Raw genomic sequence first — 17377 nt, forward strand, 5'->3', positions numbered from 1 at the left:
TTTTACATCTCCTGCATTGGCATGCAGGTTCATTACAACTAGTGCCACCTGGGAAGCCCAGAGAAGGCATGGTAGAATGTAATACAGCCTAGAAATAAGGTATTTGGGGACATAAGTTCCTGAGCTGTATTAACATTCCCTGGTGGCTCAGCTGGTAAAGAAGCCACCTGCCCTGTGGGAGACCTTGTTTGATGCCTGGGTTGGGAAGATCCTCTGGAGAAGGGAACAGCTACCCACTCCACTATTCTGCCCTGGAGAATTCCATGGACTACTCCATAGGGTCGCAAAGAGTCAGACATGACTGGAATCTTTCTCATTACATTATTAACATTCTAGAGAAGGCGTGGTTGAATGTTAATATAGCCTAGAAAACTATATCCCCAAATACTTTATCGAAGCAGTTTTAACACATAAAGATCTTGAGATTCTAGTCAAGTACTACTAAGGCCAAAGTAAGTAAGTAGGAGAAATCTGATTTATAAAGGAGAGTGGCACCCTTTTATACCACAGAACCTACAGAATTACCACTAACCTAGAAGAAGGAGGCAGATTCCATCAAGGAAAAGTTAGAATCATAATGAATCATCATGAAGTCTTCTTTCTCAACTCATAAATATCCATTTTCCCATAGAAAGCAGGGATCTGAAACTATTACAAGGAGCAGAAGATTCTAGGAGACATTCTAGAAATGCAGGAACCAAAACCCAGTGGGTACATAAAGGATTCTGGAAGGCAGTTGTCCTCACCCAAGGAGGCCAGGTTCCTGTAGTTCTCTAACATCACGCCCCTGTACAATTCTCGCTGACTGAAGTCCAGGCATTCCCACTCCTCTTCAGTGAAGTCTATGGCCACATCCTGGAATGTCAGCCATCCCTGAAATACAAAGTACAGGTGCCATGTGGCCATGGGAAGACTTCCTAATGTGACCCAATAGGAAAACAGCAAGAGAAATGGTGTTGATTTAGGAGAATGTCTGGTGTTACACAAGAATATAATTTTTACACAGTAATATCTTCTACCACATTTTTAACCCCAAGAAAAGAGGATGAGATACGATCCATCAACCACTACAGAAATTATTCTGATTTGAAAGAGAAATTATAATCAGATCAACGTTGGCATATTTATTTTTGAGTGTTGTACTCAGTTGACAGACGATAAACTGTCTATCAAAAGAAACAGGGAATATTTTTACAAAGCACTTCCTGATCCAAATGTCCTGGAGTGGGCTCAGTGTGCCACATTTTTCACAAGCTTATTTGAACGAGTAATGTTGAAAATTCTGCTCCATGAGTGACAATGTTTGAACAGCAACAAAGTAGAATAGTAAGCAAAGAATTCATATTTAACTTTGAATTTTAAGTGCTTTACAGATTTTACAGGTCAGATAGGATAGTAACCTCGGTGACAAGAATCATTTTAACGATCTGGTATATACTACTCTCTGAGAGTTTTCAGAGTCTTGAATGTATAACAGAAATAATTTAACATCAATAATGTTGCTGTAGCATCTTTTGGCAAATATTTTAACAAACTTTGTTTAAATGACAGCTTAAGGGATGGGGAGCCTGGTGGGTTGCCGTCTATGGGGTCGCACAGAGTTGGACACCACTGGAGCGACTTAGCATCAGCAGCAACTTTAACTTCAGTTTGTGACCATAGACTTTAATCAAACACAGACAAATGCAGAGAGCTAACTCTAATGAAAGTTTATAGAAATTACTGTATTTGTAAATAATACTAAAAACAGGAAAAGTGTTAGTCACTCAGTCGTGTCCTACTCTTTACAACCCCAGGGACTGTAGCCTGCCAGGCTTCTCTGTCCATGGGGTTCTTGAGGTACGAATACTGGAGTGGGTAGCTATTCCCTGCTTCAGGGAATCTTCAAAAAAAAGTAAAACAAAAAAATCAATCAAATGATGTTAACATGTTCATGCCTACAGACATACACTAAAATGGGACGGTATACTTATTAAGAGACAAATTGTCATGTCAATAAAATCAGGATAATTTTTAACTGATTGAAAATGTACATAAATATTTGAAGATAATGTTTTTAGGTAGGTAGAATAGGGAAAAGGAGTCCAAAATGGCGGTGACTAAAAGACAAGGGAGGTCAAAGGAAGGTCCGAAGACCAGAGTGAAGACTTCAGGTAGAACAAACAGCACTCCTGGCTAAACCTAATTTGTATAGGGCAGGCCCAGGTCGAGGAGTAAACATATAAAAGGAGGAGCCAAAGCGCTTTCTCTTTCTTTTTCTCTCCCGCGTGAGTGCGCTCTTTCTATCTTTCTCCCTCCGCCACGAGCTCCTCCATTCTCTTCTCTGCATCTGAATGCAGAGTTCCAAAGAATAGCAAGAAGAGATAAGAAAGCCTTCTTCAGAGATCAATACAAAGAAATAGAGGAAAACAACAGAATGGGAAAGACTAGAGGTCTCTTCAAGAAAATTAGAGATACCAAGGGAATATTTCATGGAAAGATGGGCTCAATAACGGACAGAAATTGTCTGGACATAACAGAAACAGAAGATGTTAAGAAGAGGTGGCAAGAAAACACAGAAGAATTGTACAAAAAAGATCTTCACAACCTGGATAATCACGATGGTGTGATCACTCATCTAGAGCCAGACATCCTGGAATGTGAAGTCAAGTGGGCCTTAGAAAGCATCACTATGAACAAAGCTAGTGGAGGTGATGGAATTCCAGTAGAGCTATTTCAAATCCTAAAAGACGATGCTGTGAAAGTGCTGCACTCAGTATGCCAGCAAATTTGGAAAACTCAGCAGTGGCCACAGGACTGGAAAAGGTCGGTTTTCTTTCAAATTCCAAAGAAAGGCAATGCCAAAGAATGCTCAAACTACCGCATAATTGCACTCATCTCACATGCTAGCAAAGTATGCTCAAAATTCTCCAAGCCAGGCTTCAGCAATACGTGAACTGTGAACTTCCTGATGTTCAAGCTGGTTTTGGAAAAGGCAGAGGAATGAGAGATCAAATTGCCAGCATTTGCTGGATCATGGAAAAAGCAAGAGAGTTCCACAAAAATATCTATTTCTGCTTTATTGAGTATGCCAAACCCTTTGACTGTGGGGATCACAATAAACTGTGGAAAATTGTGAGAGAGATGGGAATACCAGACCACCTGACCTGCCTCTTGAGAAATCTGTATGCAGGTTAGGAAGCAACAGTTAGAACTGGACATGGACCAACAGACTGGTTCCAAATAGGAAAAGGAGTACGTCAAGGCTGTATGTTGTCACCCTGCTTATTTAACTTCTATGCAGAGTACATCATGACTGAACTGAAGAACAACAAGGGCGTTTGCCATCTGCCTCTGGGGAGAATGAACCCTATGGTGCTGCAACTGACTTCAGTCCCCTTAAGGGAGTTCAGGGTGGATTGAGGCACTCTGCTCCAGGGAATCTGCTGAAAGAGGTCTTTCAGTTCAGTTCAGTCACACAGTCGTGTCCGACTCTTTGCAACCCCATGAATTGCAGCACGCCAGGCCTCCCTGTCCATCACCAACTGCCAGAGTTCACTCAGATTCACGTCCATCGAGTCCGTGATGGCATCCTGCCATCTCATCCTCTGTCGTCCCCTTCTCCTCCGGCCCCCAATCCCTCCCAGCATGAGAGTCTTTTCCAATGAGTCAACCCTTCTCATGTGATGGCCAAAATACTGGAGTTTCAGCTTTAGCATCATTCCTTCCAAAGAAATCCCAGGGCTGATCTCTTCAGAATGGACTGGTTGGATCTCCTTGCAGTCCTAGGGACTCTTAAGAGTCTTCTCCAACACCACAGTTCAAAAGCATCAATTGTAGAGTCTGATATTTTCAGGAATTGCTTTCATGATCCCAATCCTTGCATCTCTTCATATCTAGAAAAGCACTAAACTACTAAATGATGACTTTAGTTCCTCATGCCTGGCAAGAAACCTTTAGTAAAGTAAGTGCTTGATTGCACTGAACTCCCCCTTCACTAAAGTCACATACTGACCTTCCCCCACTGGCTCTTTGGAGCAGTTTCTCAGAGTTCTCTGAGATGCTGTCTCCTGGGCTGCTGTCCTCATTTTGCCCCAAATAAAACTTAATTCACATCTCTCAAATTGTGCATCTGTTTTAGCTGACAGTGTTCATTTTTCAAAGCAAAGAGTAACTAAGAAGATACAGCATTTCCTCATTAACTGTGATAGGCATATCCATCACTTTTTCTTTCCAAGACCCTTGTTCAAGACAAAAACAAAAACAAAAAACTGAATTTCACAGCGTGGAAATCTCACAGAAGCAGTGAATATTAGATGTGACGGGGTAAGAGTACACGGAAAATGCATATCACTGCCAGGCATCTTGGCAATATTAGGAAAACCATGATCTCAATCTACTTTGAAAAATGTCAGTTTTCTGCAAATTCCACCTCCTATATACCTCCCATGATATGTAGCTTAATAGTCCATTTAATTAGTATATTTTTCTTATCGGTATAGGATTGTCTCTGCTACTTCTGTAAAATTCAGGAATGCTGAGTTCATTCTAATAACAAGGGCATTTTCTTACTCCTGTTCAAGAGAGCTGAATTGCATCCACATGTAAATTCATCACGGCATTTCCCCGACTTCCCTAAGATCCTAACACTGAACCACATCCCAACGGGACTCTCAGATACCAGTGCCTCCCCGTATTGATCTCTCACAAAGGGAATGTATTCAATATTGAAAGTCACTATTTCATGTTGAGAATTCATCATGCTCTACAGAAAGCCAGGATACAGACAATGGAGAAAAGGCTCTGGAATATGAGGGAGACGAAACCTGAAGAGCTGGTTTTCACTATTTAAAATTTAAAAAAAGGGGGGGGGGGGGGTGAATGAGAAGGTGATAACAAGCCCTCCAGGCAGAAAACTTAGAAGCAGAGAACTAAAGGTTTGCAGATTCTCAGTCCAGGCATGTCAGGAGGAAAAGCAGACACAGCCCCAGACCCGGGGCAGGACAATTACCTGAGAAGCTGCCATTTCCTCCTCTTCTTCCTCCTGCTCTGCGTCTTCTGTGGGGATGTGACGTCTCAAACTCACATCTGCATGTTTAGAAAATACCGTCAAAGGCATCCATATGAAGAGTCTAAGCTACTCCATTTTGTTAACAGAAAAACTCCATTTTGTAAGGTTCCGGGGGAAGAGCCTTTGGAAATCCCCTGACCTCACCCCACCGCCCACGAGCCAATCGGGCCCCAGACCAAAATCTCCTGACTTAACGTTCAGGAACTTGTAGTCTACCTAGACAATAGGGACCAATCAAGAACCAACACAGAACCCTTCGAAAGAAAGTGACCAATCAGACGTTCCCCTACCTAGAAATCCTTTTTTTCCATGTATACTCCCTATATAAGCAATGTAATCCAAAACCCGGGGCTCCTCCCTATAGCCGCTGCATAGGTGGGAGCCCCAGCTGGAGCTTGGTAATAAAAACTCTCTTGCTTTTGCATCGGATATTGGCTCCCTGGTGGTCATTGGGAGATTTCGCGACTTGGGCATAACACATACAGCCCTTTAACCTGCAACTGCTGCAGTGAAAAAAAGAAGTTTTCTTGTTTCTCTCACCCTTTTCTGAGCTCTTTGCTGACTTTCTGTGTTCCTGACCTGTAGTGGGTTATCAAGACTAACTTGAATGCCAATCACATGCTGGTGTTCCTCTCAATTTGCAAATTTTCCCGGCTAGTTCCTCTCCTTCCTTTTTGCATTACAGAGAGCAGGCCACAGAACAATTCACCAAACACAATGGACCCTACTTCTGGGCTACAAGGGCTACCTGGCTAGGAGGCTTTTGAAAAAATGCAAGAGGAAGACCTGCATTCAGGACCCTGAGGGAAACCTCACATCTGGCACATCTGAGACCTCAGGAAGGGAGGATTTAGGGTGGGAACTTCTAGAAGCAAAGGTCAGCCTGATTTCCTGGGAAGAGGCTCTTTCTAGGATGCGTGTGGTGGTCCTCAGCCTGTACCTGCGCCCTTGGGGTAAGGGAGGGGAGAGGTGAGTGTTTGGTGGGAATCACCTGCGGGACTTGGGTTCCTGCCAGGCTATACTTGCAGAATTCTTCCCAAAGATGTCCTTAGTTTTTTTTCACCCTCCTCTGCAGCCTGGGGACACAGGTTTTCACAAAATGATTTGCATTGTGACCACTTCTCTGCAGGTGTGGCACCACCAACTTCAGAGACCAGGAGCCTGGAGGTATTTCCATCACAGCTTTCTTTTGACAATGAACCGGAGGCAGCGGGAGGCCTGGCGAGCTGCAGTCCATGGGGTCGCAAAGAGTAGGACAGGACTGAGCAGCTGAACTGAACTGACCTGAGCAGGACACGCTAGGTTAACAAGTGTGTGTGGGCAGAGACAAATGCCTTTGAAAATGATGCCCTTAATGCTATCTGATGACCAACCAAGGAAATAATGATCGGTGTTGTCGTAAGTTACATTAACATGAATTAACACGTGAGAACGTTGTTCTACTTCCTGTGTGTGTTTTTCTAGGTTTTATGAATCAACTGCTACAGTTTGTTGTCTGCACCATTTAGAGGGCTCTATTTTCTCACATCTTTAAAGTATAATGACTAAGGAAAAATTAAAGATAGAAGCATGCCCATCTTTCTAATATTATATATGCTAAAAAACATTCAGTGTGCATGCACCAGTACCAACTTTGTAGAAGATTTAGATTCACAGCAGAGTTGAGAATAAGGTATAGACGTTTCCCATATACCTCTTGTTCCCACACGTGGACAATCTCCCTACTTACCTTTCCCCACCAGAGTGAGCATTTGTTATCACTGATGAATCTACAAGGACAGTAAAAAAAACTCTTATGTTTCTCTTTTAGGGATGTGCACTCCATACCGCTGGATAATGTATAATAACATGTGTCCATCACAACAGTTTAACACAAATTATTTCACGGTCCTGAAAGTTCTCTAGATTTGGGATATTCATAGTTCTTCCTTTGAAACCCATGGCAACCACAGATCTTTTTAATCTCTTCTATATTTCCTACTAGATTCCCAGGTGACTGAGTGGGAAGAAATCTACCTGCCGATGCAGGACATACAAGTGATGCAGGTTCGATCCTTGGGTCAGGAAGATCCCCTGGAGGAAGAAATGGAAACCCACTCCAGTATCCTTTCCTGGGAAAACTATGGACAGACGAGCCTGGCAGGCTACAGCCCCTGGGCTCACAAAGACTCAGATACAACTGAGCACATATGACCATTTACCTACACCAAAGTGTCATATTGTAAACTCCTACTTTCTGTAGCATTTTTGAATGGGCTTCTTTCACTTCGTAAAATGCATGGAGTGATTGTCCACGTATTTTACGCCTTGAAAGCTTAACGTCCAAAAGCTTAAGAACGACCTCTGCGCCTATATTCCTGCTCAGTAAATAAGTTCATCAACAGCATTTTAGGTTCCATATATATCTGTTAAGACAATATTTGCACAAATATAGAGAACAGATGTATGGACATGGCAGGAGAAGAGGGGAAGAGCCCCACTGACACACATACACCACCGAGGCTGAAATGCTGGAGAAGACTCTTGCGAGGCCCTTGGACTGCATGGAGATCCAGCCAGCCCATCCTAAGGGAGATCAGTCCTGGGTGTTCATTGGAAGGACTGATGCTGAAGCTGAAACTCCAGTACTTTGGCCACCACATGTGAAAAGCTGACTCATTTGAAAAGCCCCTGATGCTGGGAATGATAGAACTGGGGAGGAGAAGAGGAGAGACAGGATGAGATGGTTGGATGGCATCACCGACTCAATGGACATGAGTTTGAGTAAACTCTACAAGTTGGTGATGGACAGGGAGGCCTGGTGTGCTGCAGCCCATGGGGTCACAAAGACTTGGACATGACTGAGCAAGTGAACTGAACTGAACTTATAGTTAAAACAGGTAGCTAGTGGGAAGCTGCTGGATAGCACAGGCAGCTCAGCTTGGTGCTCTGTGCTGACCAGAGGGGTGAAATGGAGATCACGGGAGGGAGGTTCAAGAGGGAGCAGATTCATGTACACTTATGGCTAATTGATGATGTCGTACAGCAGAAACTAGCACAACATTGTAAAGCAATTATATTCCAATACAAAATATATATGCATATCAAAAGGAAATAAAGCTAAACAGACGGGTCACCCAGTGGTGGAGAATCCATCTGACAGTGCCGGGGACATGGGCTTGATCCCTGGTCCAGGAATACTCCACATGCTTTGGGGCAACTAAGCCTGTGTGCCACAACTGCTGAGCCTGGGTGGGACAACTTGCTCTTTTAGACGGGCAAGAGGCAAATGAAAGATGCTCACCAGCGCTAAACAACAAGAAATGCAAAACAAAGCTACAATGATGCATCATCTCATACCAGTCAGAATAACAATTAGCAAAGAGCCCACTAATAATATCATAAACGCTGAAGAGGCTTGGAGATCACGGAACCTCCTACACAGCTGGAGGGAATGTAAACTGGGGCAGTCACAGGGGGAGGACAGTGTGGAAGTTCCTTAAAAAATGTAACCTCCTGACATTTAAGGAAATGAATTCCATGAAAAATAGACAAAACAGATTAATTGACAAATTGACAAGTTTTGCAGTTTTTAGTCAATCATCTGCAATTCTAAAATGACCAGTTTTGATTTAGCATTTCTAAATTTTCTAAGTTAAATGTGTACAAAAACACATCAGTTCAGTTCAGTTCAGTTCATTTCAGTCACTCAGTCGTGTACAACTCTTTGAGACCCCATAAATCGCAGCATGCCAGGCCTCCCTGTTCATCACCATCTCCCGGAGTTCACTTAGACTCACGTCCATTGAGTCCGTGATGCCATCCTGCCATCTCATCCTCATCGTCCACTTCTCCTCCTGCCCTAACCCCTCCCAGCATCAGAGTCTTTTCCAATCAATCAACTCTTCACTGAGGTGGCCAAAGTACTAGTGTTTCAGCTTTAGCATCATTCCTTCCAAAGAAATCTCAGGGCTGATCTCCTTCAGAATGGACTGGTTGGATCTCCTTGCAGTCCAAAGCACTCTCAAGAGTCTTCTCCAACACCACAGTTCAAAAGCATCAATTCTTCAGCACTCCGTCTTCTTCACGGTCCAACTCTCACAGCCATACATGACCACAGGAAAAACCATAGCCTTGACTAGACGGACCTTAGTCGGCAAAGTAATGTCTCTGCTTTTGAATATACTATCTCAGTTGGTCGTAACTTTTCTTCCAAAGAATAAGCGTCTTTTAATTTCATGGCTGAAATCACCATCTGCAGTGATTTTGGAGTCCAGAAAAATAAAGTCTGACACTGTTTCCACTGTTTCCCCATCTATTTGCCATGAAGTGATGGGACCAGATGCCATGATCTTGGTTTTCTGAACGTTGAGCTTTAAGCCAACTTTTTCACTCACCTTTTACTTTCATCCAGAGGCTTTTTAGCTCCTCTTCACTTTCTGCCATAAGGGTGGTATCATCTGCATATCTGAGGTTATTGATATTTCTCCCAGCAGTCTTGACTCCAGCTCGTGTTTCTTCCAGTCCAGCGTTTCTCATGATGTACTCTGCAGAGAAGTTAAATAAGCAGCGTGACAATATACAGCCTTGACGTCCTCCTTTTCCTGTTTGGAACTGCCACGTGAGTGTATGTTCCTCGATTCTTTGTCTTGTCACAACAAAGATCTGGAGTGACGGGCTTTAAAGACGCCTTGGCGAGTCACAGCTCTCAGGTCTTGGATAGACTGTGTTATAGCTCTCAGGTCTCCAATAGCTCTTAGACAAATCAGTGTTACAGCTCAGTGTTACAGCTCTATTTTATTTAGAAGAGAGCAAGAAAATCCATCTTTGAGGCGTGAGGGCACGTCAATCTAAAGACACGAGGAGAAGAGTGCCACAGTGCGCGGGAGAGAGAGTGAGCCAGCTAGCTTTGGCTCTTTTATTTATATGTTTATCTCTCCCTGGGCCTGTCCTATGTAAATTGGGCCAGCCAGGAGTGTTGTTTCTTTTACCTGAGGTCCTCACTCCGGTCCTCGGACCTTCTTTTGTTTCATTTTCACGAGCTTTTCCCTTCCTTGTCTGTAGCCACCGCCATTTTGGACTCCTCTTCCCTGTTCTACCTACCTAACATTCCACCCTCAAGAGATGGGAGGCCCAATTATTTGGGAATAGGAGCGTCGAGGTCTTTCTGGCTACTTCCTCTGAACTGGGGCAGTGAGGGGTATTGGGCTTCTCCCTCTTGCTAGTCTGAAGCCTCAGAGTCCTTATAGCAGTGTCCATTTAAGGGTGAGTGATATTTTCTGTGGTCGGCTGTAGTTTTACATCTTTGTTGAACTGGCACTGTATGTTGTAGCTTGTTGACCTGGTCAGAGACAAAACAGGTTAGACAACTGACAGTACATGGAATAATCATAAGCATCATCAATATAGCATAACAAGGACTAGTAGGGACATTAGCCAAGTTTAAATATACATCACCAGGATGGCTCAAGTCCCTCCTTGTTCAGGGATCAGAAGATCTATCTCTTGTCTGTTTTGGAGTATAATCTCTGTCAAGCTGTGTTGGCTCTTTAGAGCTATCTTGAGAAATCTTATCCCCAGAAACCAGATTTTGGGGGTGTTCATTAGAATGGCACTCATTGGTAGTCCTGAATAGGTATCAGAGCTCCCAGGGGCTCACAGGTGTATTGAGTGTCCTCTTCTGTCTTCTTCCACAGCTTTACTTGTGAGTAGTGAAACCCGGAGTCATGTCCTGGTACCTTGATTGCTGTGGGGGTAGAAAATATTACAGGGTAGAGGCCCTTCCATGTGGGCTGGAGTTGAGCTTTTGGGGACCCATCTTTCCAGACTTTAATTAGGACTTGAATCCCTGGAGCATATCGTGGTGACTCCTTAGAATCTTTTGGGTCCTGGTTTATAGCCCACAAGCATATATCCTGTTTGAATTGCCCAATGGCCATGGTATAAGACTGGAGGGTCTGAACCTCTGGATCTAGGAAGAGGTCATTGACATAAACAAAAGGTCTCCCATACAGCATCTCATAAGGGCTAAGACCAAGCTGTTCCTTAGGGGCAATGCGGGTGCAGAGGAGAGCTATCGGTAAAGCCTCCTTCCATCCCAGGGAGGTCTCCTGGGTTATTTTTTTTTTATTGCTGATTTTAAGAATTGATTGGCTCTTTCTACTTTCCCCAAAGATTGAGGCTTCCAGGCAGAGGAGATAATAAGTAATGCACAATACTTTCGAGACCCCTTGGGTGACCTTAGAAGGAAATGATGTCCCATCGTCACTTTGTAATGACCTGGGTAGACCAAATCTTGGAATGATTTCATGGAACCGTTTTTTTACCACCTCCTCAGCCTTCTCAGTCTGGGTGAGAAAGCCTTCAATCCATTCTGTGAATGTATCTATCATGACTAATAGGTATTTATACCCTAGAGAAACTGGCATCTGGGTGAAATCCATCTGCCAGTCCTCTCCTACGTAGGTCCCACGTCGTTGGATTGGGCTGGGCCAGCTGGGGTCTTTGAGCTCCTTGAGGGTTGTTTAATTGGCAAGTGGGACAAGAGGACACCATCTGTCTTATAGTTGTTTGGAAGCCTGTTCCCCTGAAGGACCTTTCTAATAATCTTTGAAGGGCCTTTTCTCCTAAATGAGTAGTGGCATGTAAGGAGTTAACCAGCTTCCATTGGAGGTTCCCAGGCAGAAAAAGGAGTCCCTCCTTTTGGAACCACCCCACATGATCTTCTTGAAAGCCCTCGCTTTTAGCTTTAAGAGTCTCACCTTCAGTATATGAAGGAGTTTCTGGCAAATTAGTCTGTGGAACTAAGGTGGCAACCCCTATTAGGTCATGGTTCTGTGATGCTGCTCTCCTAGCTGCCTGATCAGCTGCTTGGTTCTCTCGTGGCACTTCTCTGTTCCCTTTTTGTCGTCCTTTACAGTGGGAGACTGAAACCTCAGTGGGCAGATGTACTGCCTCCAAGAGTCGAAGAATTTGATCACCATATTTGATTGGGGACCTTTGGGTGGTCAAGTAGCCCCTTTCTTTCCAAATAGCCACATGTGCATGTAGCACCAGAAAGGCATACTTGGGATCAGTGTAAATGGCTATTCTTTTTCCTTTTCCCAGCTCTAAAGCTCGAGTCAGGGCTATGAGCTCAGCTAATTGGACTGAAGTACCTGGTGGCAGAGGCTTAGCCTCTATGGTCTCGAAATTGGAGACTACTGCATACCCAGCTCTTCTTTTTCCATCCAAGACAAAGCTGCTTCCATCAGTGTACCAGATTTCCTCAGGATTGGTCAGAGGATCTTCTGACAATCCCTCTCGGGTTTTATCCAGTGGTCCAAGGTTTCTAGACAAGAGTGAAAGGGGAGAGAGCCCTTGGGGGTAGGCAGGAGGGTGGCTGGGTTAAGAACCTCACAAGGGGATATAGTGAGGCCTTGATCTTCCATCAGCATTACTTGACATTTGAGGATTCTTTGATCAGACATCCATAAATGGCCTCTCTCTTTTAGGAGTTGTTTTACTTGGTGGCTGGTAAAAATAGTTAGTTTGCCCTCAAAGGAGAGTTTTTAAAGCATCTGCTATCATGATTTCAATAGCTGCAAGATTTCGAAGGCAGGGGGGCCAGCCTCGGGTAGTTGGATCGAGCTTTTTGGATAAGTAAGCTACAGGCTGGGGCTCAGATCCCAACTTTTAAGTTAACACTCTCAAGGCTATTCCCTCTCTTTCAAGGACATAAAGTGGAATGCTTTTTCTGGGTCTGGCAACCTCAAAGCAGGTGCCTGAGTTAAGGCCTGTTTTATTGTAGCCTCTGCCTTCTTTTGAGGAGTTCCCCATATCAGTGGGATTGAATCATCTTGTCCCTTTAAGCTTTCATATAAGGGCTGGGCAATTAGACCATAGTTGGGCATCCAGATTCTACAATATCCAGTTAGCCCCAGGAAAGCTCACAATTGTTTTCTAGTGGTGGGGAAGGGCAACTGGAGGATTCCTGTACCAGATCAGAGGACAGCCTCCTGGACCCGTGTGTAATCTGAACTCCCAGGTAAGTGACCTTTGTCTCAACCATCTGTGCCTTAGCACGGGAGACCTTATATCCTCTTTCTGCCAAGAACTTTAGAATGTGAATTGTGTGTTGTTGGACACTTTTCTCATCTGGAGAGCAGATTAGTAGGTCATCTACATATTGTAATATTTTCCCATTAGGTCTAAGTTCTAGATCTAGGAGATCTCGGCTAAGGGCCTGTCCAAACAAGTGGGGGCTATCTCTGAACTCCTGAGGTAATACTGTCCAATTCATCTGTTGGTGTTTTTCTCCTGGGGCCTCCCACTCAAAAGCAAAAAGATATTGGGATTCTTTAGCCAGTGGTATGCAAAAAAATGCATCTTTGAGATCCAAGACTGTAAACCACTTGGCACTGGGTGGGATTTCTCCCAAGATTACACAGGGATTGGGTACTGTGGGATGGAGGGGGACTACAGCTTCATTTATGATCCAGAGATCTTGAACCATTCACCAGGTTCTGTCTTTTTTCTTTACTGAGAGGATTGGGGTGTTACATGGCGAACTGGTGGGGACCAATAGCCCATAAGCAAGAAATTTATTTATTAAGGGCTGTAGTCCCTCCCGAGCCTCTCTTTTGAGAGGGTATTGTTTCCGGTTAGGAAACCGAGTGGGATCTCGGAGAACAATGATGACTGGTTCAGCTTGGTGGACCAGGAATCCCCTGGTCCCCCACCTGGGGGTTAATTTTGTCCTCCCATGGTTTTTGGTCCCTCTCTATTGAAGGTGTAATGGGTTCTTCAGTAGTAACCAGGAGCTGCAGGGCTCTAGGGGCTGAAAAACTTCCCATCACAAGGGTGGTCCCCAGTTTAGTGAGTATATCTCTTCCCAATAAGGGAGTAGGGCACTCAGGGACCACCAGAAACTGGTGGGAAAATATTTGTCCATCCCAGCAACAAAGAAGTGCTCGGGTGAATCTTTTAGTAGTTGCTTTTCCTGTAGCACCCAAAATGGTACAGGTTTGGGAGAAGGGTCCTGAGTAGGAGATCAAGACAGAGTAGGTAGCCCCTGTGTCAACCCAGAAATTTTCGGACCTACCTGCCACATCCAGTTGCACTCTTGGCTCCAGCCCCGTGATAGTTATCTGTGACAGGTGGGCTGGCTGGAGCAGGCCACTTTAGTCCTCTTGAACCATCGTGAGGGTAGGCTTGGTGCTTGACCTTGAGGCTCTTGGGTCCCGAGGGCAGAGTGCCGCCCAATGTCCCAGTTGATGGCATTTGTGGCAAGCCATTTTAGGAGACTTGTCACGGTTTGGATACTCTTTGGCCCAATGCCCCGCCTGTCTACAGATCAGGCATTTGTCTCATGCCTTGTCCTTCAAGGACTCGGGGTTTGCCATAGGGCTTCTCTGGAGGGTGGCCAGCATCTAGGCATGCCTTGTCTCTTTCTTTCTCTCTTTCTCCTGGGCCTTGGCCTCCTTCTCCTGTTCTCTGTTATAAAAGGTATTGGTGGCTGTCTGGACCATCTCTTCTAAAGAGGCAGCGGGGTCCTGCTGTTGTAGCTGTTGTAACTTAATTCTGATATCTGATGCACATTGGGACAGGAATTGGCCCTTTAAAATCACCTGCCCCTCGTAAGAGTCTAAGTCCAGATTGGTAAACTTTTGGAGTGCCTCTTTTAGCCTTTCCAGAAAGGTAATGGGGTTCTCCTTGGGTTCCTGAGTTATTGCTGAGACCCGGGCATAGCTAATTACTTTTTGTTGGACTGCTTTCAGTCCTGCCTTCACACAGATTAGAAAATGATCTCTTTCCCAGATGTGCTCAGGGTCATTATAATTCCAATTAGGATCGGAGGAGCGGACTGCAGTTTCCCCTACTGGGTATCTATCACTGGACATGTGAAGCCCTGTTGCATAGCTCCGGGCCTTCTTTAAGACCCTAGTATGTACAGGGTCAGATAAAGTTTGACTAAATATGACCACGATGTCTTTCCACGTCAAGTCAAAGGCCAAGGTAATATGTTGGAATATATCTATATATTTGCCTGGGTCATCTGTATAGCTTCCCAGGTCTTGTTTGATCTGTCTTAGTTCTAAGAGGGAGAAGGGCTTATGGACCCGGGTTGGTCCGTATTCTCTTCCAGTTTCAACTAAGGGACATACTCGAGCTGGCTTTTGTGGAGGGGATGCTCCCGGGTCCCCTAACACCATTTGCCTAGTGGGCTCACTTATAGGGCGTACAACAATTCCATACTTAAGACAGAGTTCCTTCATGTCTCTTTTTCAGAAGAGAATTTGGACATAGGGGATCTCTGTCCATTTCCCTTGTCTTTTACAGAATAATTCTAATTGCAGGATGGTATTGTAATTTAAAGTCCCATCCTCAGGCCAGTGTTCCTCGATCCCTAGTGGATACTGTGGCCATGCAGTGGCACAAAAGAACTTCAAGCGACTTTTCCTTAGAGATAGAGGGTCGAACAGCTTCCAGTTATCAAGGATGCATCTCAAGGGCGTCTGCCGGGAAGTGGATTGGTTATTTCCCATCTGAAAGACAGTCATGACAGGGAGAAAAAAAAAAGACCTCTTTCGATTTTCATGGGTGGACTTCCTTAGGGGTGAGTCTTTTTGAAGCTTATCTTACCCAGAACCGTTGCAACCTGAAAGCCAGGCGTCCCCGGGTCAGGGTGCAGATCTCCAGGCAGGCTGAGGCGTGACAGCCTCCTAGAGATCGAATCCCCAGGCAGGCCGAAGCGTGACGGCCTCCCAAGAATTGGGTCCCTGGGCAGGTCGAGGCGTGACGACCTCCTGGGACACCTGGGACTAGCGGATCCCCTAGCAGGTTGAGGCGTGACAACCTTTCGAGGACCAGATCCCTAGGCAGGTCAAGGCATGATGACCTCCTGGGACCCCCGGACTGGAGTTTGGGCGTCCCCAAGGTCTCCAGAGTGACCAGTGCTGGGTAGAATTAAGTGGTTTCTAACTCATTGTTAGTTTGCCCACCATGGACGGGAATAGATATGATGTATGCTCATCCTACCTAGTACTGTTGCAACCTGAGAGCCAGGCGTCCCCGGGTCAGGGTGCAGATCCCAAGACAGGCTGAGTCGTGACAGCCTCCTAGAGATCGAATCCCCGGGCAGGCTGAGGCATGACAGCCTCCCGAGGATTGGGTCCCTGGCAGGTCGAGGCATGACGACCTCCTGGGACCCCTGGGACTAGCGGATCCCCGAGCAGGTTGAGGCGTGACAACCTTTCGAGGACCAGATCCCTAGGCAGGTCAAGGCGTGATGACCTCCTGGGAACCCCGGACTGGAGTTGGGCATCCCCAAGATTTCCAGTGTGACCAGTACTAGGTAGGATTAGGGGGTTGGATATTATAGAGCATTTCCCTCCCAAGACCAGTTATTTTCTGGTTGTCTTTCCAGAAGATTGTAGAGGCAACCTTGTGGGTCTGGATGGGGCTCAGGAAAAGAGCATGAAACAGGAGGGAAGGGGGCAGAGCACAACCTTTGAAAGAATGACATAGCACAAGGGTATAATGTAAACCAACTAAAATCAATTGGGTCTAAGATGACAAGTCAAATTCAAGTAAAACTTAATCTCCAATCTATAAGCCAACAGATCACCCAGAGGTGGCAGGACAGCTCCAAGGCACTGTGAAAGAGGAGGAGTGGGTGGTTCCCCAATGGTAGGGATGATCCTCCCACTCATTAGCATATGAATTCACCCCTCTCACAAAACCTAGCCAGGCCACATTCAATGACCAGTACCCTGTAGAGTGCAGCGCTTTTTTCTGAATCTTAACAACTCTACCTCTTATCTATTGCTTTGACTCTCAATGAATTTTTGTAATGAGCCCTCAGAGCCTGAACTTTATTAGTTTTGGCTGGGCTTGAGTCCCGGGAGAGAGCTGAAGGACAGGAAGAAAAAGCAGTGGGAAAAATGTGTCAAGGAATCCCCTTCATAGCCCGCTGGAAAATTTGCTAAATATCTGACCGGTGCTCACCGTTTCTTTGGTCTGATCCTTGGCACAGAGAAGAGAAAGGACAGAAGAACCCCCACTGGCTTGTGTAACAGCTACTGGGGCTCAGCCGATAGCGCCTTTGGGACATGCTGAGGAGTAGCCTCTCCAGAGTCCCTCAATTGTGCCCCCTGCCGCCCGCCTGTTCACGGGAGGTTTGAGGAAACAAGAAACAAGAGGTTGTAAAGGGATTAAGATTTCATTAGGCATGTCGCTCCAGCCAGAGGAGCGAGGACCTCTTACCTTAACTGGAGGTCTTCTGGGATCTGAGACTGGGCCGCATGGGCTTTCCACTGTCCCGGTTTCCAGCACAATTGGCCTTCCCTTGCACTGGATTTTCTTCAT

The 17377-nt window shown here is 45.3% G+C and overlaps 1 protein-coding gene across 1 annotated transcript in view; it reads right to left on the reverse strand.

The window, feature by feature from the left end:
• Positions 1–17377, reverse strand: part of LOC128064009 (zinc finger protein 501-like) — a 47895-nt gene extending 30518 nt beyond the window's left edge. Inside the window, exons 1-4 of the mRNA XM_052656831.1 lie at positions 17276–17377; positions 5200–5266; positions 4991–5067; positions 747–873 (exon numbers count right to left, since the gene is read on the reverse strand). Of these exons, the coding sequence (XP_052512791.1) occupies positions 747–873; positions 4991–5067; positions 5200–5266; positions 17276–17377 (373 nt within the window). The remainder of the gene's footprint in view (positions 1–746; positions 874–4990; positions 5068–5199; positions 5267–17275) is intronic.

The sequence above is a fragment of the Budorcas taxicolor genome, chromosome 18 (genome assembly GCF_023091745.1).
Source record: "Budorcas taxicolor isolate Tak-1 chromosome 18, Takin1.1, whole genome shotgun sequence".
Classification (NCBI taxonomy): Eukaryota; Metazoa; Chordata; class Mammalia; order Artiodactyla; family Bovidae; genus Budorcas; species Budorcas taxicolor.